General features: G+C 39.3%; 1 protein-coding gene across 1 annotated transcript; it reads right to left on the bottom strand.

The window, feature by feature from the left end:
- Positions 1-273: 273 nt before the first annotated feature.
- On the bottom strand, positions 274-7,117 carry LOC116377649 (latent-transforming growth factor beta-binding protein 1-like). Its single transcript, XM_031839329.1, has 4 exons — positions 4,030-7,117; positions 3,527-3,652; positions 3,294-3,422; positions 274-893 (listed from the first exon to the last, which is right to left on the bottom strand). The coding sequence occupies exons 2-4, from the start codon at positions 3,588-3,590 to the stop codon at positions 754-756; spliced, it is 333 nt and encodes a 110-aa protein (XP_031695189.1). The 5' UTR covers positions 3,591-3,652; positions 4,030-7,117; the 3' UTR covers positions 274-753.
- Between the last annotated feature and the right edge of the window lie 474 nt (positions 7,118-7,591).

Raw genomic sequence — 7,591 nt, 5'->3', positions numbered from 1 at the left:
GATTGGTGTACTTTTGGTTTTTGCAACGTTCTGGAGTTATTGGAGATTTTTTGGAGACACAAGCTGAAAACAATCCTGCACACAAGGGCAACTTAATGCACAGGCTGTCAGTGGGGGTGCAGACATGCTGGTGGAATTTAGGTAAACTGCATGCGCCGCCATCTTGGAGTGAACCTTTTAATAGGGTAACTAGCCAGGCTACCAAAAAATGTCTAACCAACGTCTGTTGCGTGACCCTCTCCTTGCAGGTCATAATGATCCCACCAAAGTCTCCCCAGCTCCATCCCGTGAGGCAGCAGCAGAGGAGCTTAGTGTCCCCGCTTAATCTAAGCTCAACCCTCATGGCAGTGCAAGGCCCACCACCATTTTGGTGGTCAAAGCCTCACCAAAATGTCTGAAATGGTTTTAAGGTATCAGTACCAGCATGCTGCTTCATTAGTGCAAGTTATCCCAACATCCATAAATCAGAGAAGGACACGGCTTTGTTATAGACAGGAAATGTAGACATCGTATTTGACAAATCAAGTAGTGAATGAATGTAGTGAGAAATGCAAGGCTGGAAAATTCGTGTTTTATTTTCTGAGATGTACTGTAGAATGTTGCTGCTTGTTTGCAAACTAATACACTAAGCTAGAACTTGACTGTAAGCATGCGATTCAAAGTTTATGTGGGGTTCTGATTGTATTCACATGCAAATACCATATAATACAATAAACTACAATAGGTCCAGCTTAATATCCTCATACCAAATGTTCAACACTTACCCACACAGTCTTGGCTATCCTGGGACTCCTGGTAGCCCTGCTCACAGAGGCATTGGAAGGAACCCAGTCTGTTCTCACAGAAGCCACGAGGGCCACACAGTGTCTCATTGAGTCCACACTCATCAATATCTGTAGAACAAACAAACAAAGCCAAGACATAGCAAATGCTTTTTCCTTGATTTGATTTTTAGTTTCCCTCTTAATTTGTTCCATCCTTTCCTTTTGAACAGGAAAGGAAAACAGCCTCTCAATTATCTGTCTCTCTAACATCTTATTTTATTCTAGATGTTTTCATTGTAAGACACTTAAATTGAACTTTGATGTATGAACATCTGCTTCAGAAATAAATGCTAATGTTTGCAGATTGAGACTCACGCTCAGGAATACACACGTCTCCTGTGTTTTCCAGACAAATCAGGGCAGTGACATGAAATGTGAAAATTCAATGCAGTGGATTAAACAAAATGCTTCTGGATTGAAGCAGCTGCTGTAAAAAGTTGTAAATGAGACATGAACTAACTATTTCATTAACACACACACACACACACACACACACACACACTCTCTTCCCCCCCCACATAAATCAGGCAGAGAGCAACACATACCCCTCCTTGTCTAGACAGCTAGCTCAAAGGCTCCCGTCTGTTTCTTCTCCTCTCATTTCTTTTCTTTTCACTCTGTTTTTTCTTTGGCAGGAAATTACATTAAAACAGCTCTGGCACAGGGGCCAAGACTTCTGCCATGTTGGAGAAAATAGGGGCGGCATGAATGTGAAAGAACTCAAAGACTTTTTTCAGATATTTCTCTCTTGTTTAAGAGGCGGTGACAAAGTGTGATATTGAGGGAAGCAATGGAGGGATGGACACAAGGATGCAGATAATGACAAAGGTTAGAAAAGAATAGAATGAACCTTCTACTATGTGGGTGTATATTTTGAACAAGGAAAGCTATGTAAATGAATACTTGAATACTGCTTTTCATTTGCAAACATTTTCTTCAGTGTTGATATTGAAGCAGCACGTATCTATAATACAATGTAAAAGTACTGGTGTGTTTAATAAAGGATCATGTTGAAACATTTATCACAGCACCAGCTCAGTCCTTCAACCTGAGATAAATCAGGCAATTAAGTCCTCTTTGTACAGAGAACATATAAATGACTCTCATATTTAACTTCGCAGTATGACTCTAGGTAATAACAAGGTAGTAGGGAAGTCCTCCTACAACCAATATATTCATACTATACTACAAGTCAAAAGGGACAAACCATACAGAGTCATTTGAATGTTACAATGCTGAATTCAATGTCTCAACTTGTCTTATGACATGTTGTCTGACGATGTCAGAAAGGTCTATAGCTGTCCAACACACTGGAAGGTGAAGTGAAAAGCCAGCATTCATCGAGAGAACAAGCATTCAGGGGAAGCATACTGCCAGCTTTACACTGACATCATCCTGGGTGAGGACTCGACTGAATTTCAAAGAAGGCTGGTATGTAACAAGCAAGTGAGTGGTTACTCTCAGACTTCTAAACCAACAAAGTTTTGAAGGGTTGAGACTGTCAATTTTATACATTTTTCTTATGATGACAAACCCCTTGAAAAGACCAAAACCAAAAGTGAATGTATTCTACTGATTATTATCTTAAGTATTGTCATTGTTGTCCAAATGCTAAGGGTTCAGCCATGCTATAGCAGCTCTGTGGGCCTGTACTGTACAGTGCTTTGAGCTTAATTATAACACAACATACAAACATGCTCACGATGACTGATGTTTAGCAAGTTCATGTTTATCATGTTCACCATCTTTGTTTATGGTGTTAGCATGGTAACATTTAGCACTAAACACAAACTGCAGCTAAGGCTGATGTCTGTCTTTTTTTTTGTTGCATCTATTGGCTCACAAATTAAATATCTGACAAATAGAAATTTTGACCTGATGATGGGAGTGCAAAAAAAGTCAGACTATCGCTAAAGGCATTATGATTCATCCTGTGGAGACCATGAATGTGTGCAATTAAATCCATCCAACAGTTGTTTAGACATTTCACTCAAAACTTTAAAAGTCAACCTCATGGTGGCACTAGAGGATTAGTAAGGGGATCACTAAAGTCAGTAGGATTCATCCTCTGGACACCATGAATGCCTGTAACATGGTATTCCATCCAATACTTGTCTGACATTGCAATCCATAGAGCCATGCCAGAAGCATGGCTAAAACACATCAATGAGCCTCACTATTGAAGTGGGTGGCATGTTCCTTCATCACCATGAACACACACATTGCAGTTTATTTGAACTCAATCCCTCATACACCGTCCTGTTGCCACATATAATAGAACACCAAATGTGGATGAATACACCATTGAAAATAGTCCCCAACAAATGCACAATTATCTCCTGTTTGTTAAAAACTGCATCACATTAATATGTTTCAAAAGCAAGTTCTAATGAATGAAACCCCATCACATGTGTGTGTGTGTGTGTGTGTATGTCCGTGTGTGTTTCTCTTCTTTGTAGTGCATCTTACCATCACAGGAGGGCGTGTCAAGGCTGGCAGTGAATCCACTCTCACACACACAGAGATAGGACCCCTCTGTGTTGAGACACTCTCCGTGGGGCGAACAAAGCTCTGGTTCATCCATACATTCATCAACATCTGGGAGGAGAGAGACAGAAATCCACTTAGAGGTGTGTGTGTAACATCTAAATCCGGGATCGGAAACTGGTGGTCAGAAGATATAGCCCTGCTCCGGCACTCACCTCTGCAGCTGGTGCCGTTGATCTGTCGGTATCCCTGGGGGCAGGTACAGGTGTAGGAGCCCATGTTGTTAACACACTCCCCTACAGCCTCACAGGGCCTGGATTCTTCTAAACACTCATCCACATCTGGAATAAACACACATCAGTCTTATAAGCATTTTGAAAAGATTGTTGAAACAGATATTTAGAGAATGAAATTCTTTAAGGGATGGTTGTCATTACTAACATAATCAGAAAGTACAATTACAAATTGAATCTTAAATAGTTACTGGTAGCACCAAATTATGGAAATGTATGATGGGTAGAACCTGTAGCCTATATTTATTCAAGATCATATTTCAACAATGGTAACACACCAACTACAGGTGTGAAAGCCTGATTTTACAAAGCACGGTGTAACTCTTTTTTTGAAAAATTACTCAATAATTACAATTTGTCATTCTTACTAATATTGCATGGTCCTGATAATGTGTGTACAGTAGTGCTAGTACTGTATATCATACCATCACAATGGTCTCCAGCTGGAGACACTCTGAAGCCTAGCCCACACTGACAGATAAAGGAGCCTTCAGTGTTCTGGCAGTGGCCTCTGGTACAGACCCGCTGATCCTGGCACTCATCTATATCTGAAAAAACCCAAACAATGAAACAACGACATCACATAAGCAGAATGCAAAAGGTCAAGCAATTTTTGCCCAGCATTTCAGTTGCTAAACAGTAGATAAATAATGTACTAAATGCAGTAAATTAATAAATAAGTTATTTTATATAACTTAATTTCAAAACATTTTTTAAGAATAACGAACAAGCTGCTTGTGTTACAACTGACTGCAATGTCTTAAGACACACTGTGGAAGCAGTGAGGGGTGTGATTTGTAGTCCGACTGCTAGACAGTGCTCTAGGGCTGAACACTTTAGGTAAACACAGGGTGAGAGTGGCATATCATAATTGGTCAATATTATATTGATATACAGTCCAATGGCAGTATTGAGTGATCTTTAATAATTCAACTTTGGTTGATAAAGCCAGGAAGTGATGTTTACAGTTTGATCAAGTTTCAGTGTGACATGTGTGAACACAATTTACCGCATAGTGGTTGTATGCCTCTGCCAGCCATTCATGTTTCAGTTTACATCCATGTCTGTCCAAAATGTCATCCCTACATAATTTGATCCTATTAGACATTTGTGTGAAATTGACGTAATAATTCTTGAGTTATGGCAAAACACGTGTCTTGTGAGGTCACAGTGACCTTTGACAACCAAATTCCAATCACTCCAAGATACATTGTTGACGAGAATGAACCGGATTGACGGACAGACGGGCGCAGAGGCATAAAAAAGTCCCTTTGCTAAAATAAGGCAAATGTTTTATGAATGGTAAAGCCATAATGTCATTCATGCAACACTGCCCAGACCTAATACATGTTTATGAGGTAACAACTTATTTTAATGGCACTTGATATTTGCAGTCATTACGCAGTTTATATTTATAGAGTTATTCTGACCACCACAGTTTCTGACCAACAGCTAAATCATTGTGGCTTAAAGTGGGTGTGTCCAAAGAGTCCAGTACAAGTCATCATTGGTTAGCAGAATTAAACAGCTTATTACAAGTTGGGTTTCATTTTCGTAGCTCTGGCTATCAGTTATATCAGTTATGATAGCCTTACTCTCCATGATAATTGATTTAGGAATTTATAAATTGGTGGTGTTTAACGCGCTTCAGAGATTTCTAAGCCACAGCATATCCTCCGACCAAGACGCCACTATACCATCTTTTTGGACAGATTTTTGGTGATGTCACCTTGTTCTGATATCCAAGCAGTAACACTTGTGGGTATACAATATTATCATATTTGACAGAACTGATGGCCAGAACTACAAAAATAAAGCCCAAATAGCACATAACATAATTTTGAGCATGATCTGGAAGTACTTTAAGTTTATTTGTTACACACACACACACACAGACTGTAAAATGTGACATTTCCCTGAGCTTGGCAGTGTCATGCAAACATCTGTGAGTGGGGTTATTACTTTCTATAAAGGACTGTTGCATGGCCTAAGTATTTCCTCTCACCACCACCACCACTCGCTGCCACCCCACTGTGGCTTGCCTCGCCTTGCACGGTGTGTGAACAGCCAAAACCTGACAGCTAACTGTGTCACATGGAATATGGAGCAGCAAACTACTGAAAGAGGAGAGATGGGCACACCTGTGATCTCTAGATTGTGGGCCCATACTATGAGTTCTTTGGAATGGTATATTTGTTCAATTGCTTGATTCACAGTATCTTATTCTGCATGTGTTCCCTCAACAGATTTATGTTTTGATAGCTAGACATAATACAATAATAACGCAATTGTGTCAAGAAATAAAGAATGCTGCGTACCTAGGTACTCTACTTTCACAGCAGTCAAAACGAAACCAAAGTGCACATTGGTGCTCGGAGTGACAATTGAACGGCCTAGACTGCCCGTGTCAATTGCTCCATCTAAATAATGCTGTCATTTTAAAAGTAGTAGGTACAGTATGGTTAGTAGTACCAGGCAGCAATGGGGAGTTTAGCTCCCCTGAAAGAGACATGAGCACCCCACAAAGTCTCATTCGAGTGATATAGGGGGAGCTCTAAAATATTGTAATAATTGATGCCACTGCTTTTTTTTCTGCATAAATTGATATATTTCCTGCATTTGTGTGCGTGTTTCATTCCTATATTTGTAGGGTTGACACAGTTTAATGTAGTTTGACACCTCAAGTCATCCTCCATACTCCATCATAAAAATAGTTCTGTTCTAATATATTTTCTTGTGTAGCAAGGGAATACAACTTGCATTTCCTTGTGCAACCTGTGTTGTAGAATAACAATAAACACACCTTGAACATGATGCGAATCAGTATGTCTAAGCTTCCTTTGGACGCATGTCTGCATGGCTGTGGATAATCTTTTTTATTTATTTTTTTATCTCCGGCTACCTGATGCATTACAGCTGATAAACCTCAAGATTGAAGAAAATGGTGGTTTTCACCTATTCAGAGTTAATCACTTTAACTCTATATAATAATAGAACCAGTGCAGACAGGTTCATCCTCAGCAGCTAAAGAGATTTTATTGCAGCTCTGGGGAAACAACCATCTGGCCTGTTTGCCCTCACAGCCCTAATTCAGTATTATTTTTGTGCGTAGGGAAAGCTGCGTTGAAGTGACAGGAAACCACATAATGACAGAGTGCTTTAAATTTATATCCCAATAAGGGGGAAGAAGCAGGGAGGAGGGTATTGCTTTCTCTACATCCTGGAAGCAGGATTCTTAGTTTGCAATATACTGGTGGAAGGCTTTCTTAGCTGACCAGTGCCACAGAACCCTAGCTGGACGTGCTTGCCAACATCCAGCTTGAAACCTAGGCGACCATCTACACCGACACCCTGCCAGATCATCTAGAACCTCAGTTGGCCATGCCTGACGACGGCCTGCTAGATCTCCTAAATCATCAGTTGGCTGTCTTCGTCAACACCGAGCCGGACCTCCTAGATCAGGGGTATTCAATTAAAATTCCAAAAGGTCCAGATTGAGTAAATCTCCTCGGGCAAAGGTCCGGAACATTACAATAATATCTAACTTGCGCCATTTAGTGCCATATATATATATATATACACATATATACACACATATATACATATACACATATACACACATATACACATATACATACACATACATACACATATATATATACACATACATATATACATATACATACACACACATATACATATATACACACATACACACACATACACATATATATACACACATACACACATATATACACACATACACACACATACATACACACATATACATATATATACACACATACATACACACACATATACATATATATACACATATATACACATATACATATACATATACACATATACACATACATATACATATACATATACACATATACACATACATATACACATATACATATACACATATATACACATACATATACATATACACATATATACACATACATATACATATACACA

Source organism: Anarrhichthys ocellatus, unplaced genomic scaffold (assembly GCF_004355925.1).
Source record: "Anarrhichthys ocellatus isolate YVR2014 unplaced genomic scaffold, GSC_Weel_1.0 scaffold1498, whole genome shotgun sequence".
In the NCBI taxonomy this organism is placed as follows: domain Eukaryota; kingdom Metazoa; phylum Chordata; class Actinopteri; order Perciformes; family Anarhichadidae; genus Anarrhichthys; species Anarrhichthys ocellatus.
This window is presented reverse-complemented; position numbering and strand designations above follow the sequence as displayed.

Coding starts and splice junctions, on each gene's coding strand:
- LOC116377649 (XM_031839329.1), bottom strand. CDS start 3,590: ATGGGCTCCTACACCTGTACCTGCCCCCAGGGATACCGACAGATCAAC. Junction 3,423..3,526: donor CAACGGCACCAGCTGCAGAG/GTGAGTGCCGGA, acceptor CTCTCCTCCCAG/ATGTTGATGAATGTATGGAT. Junction 894..3,293: donor TGACACGCCCTCCTGTGATG/GTAAGATGCACT, acceptor TTTGTTCTACAG/ATATTGATGAGTGTGGACTC.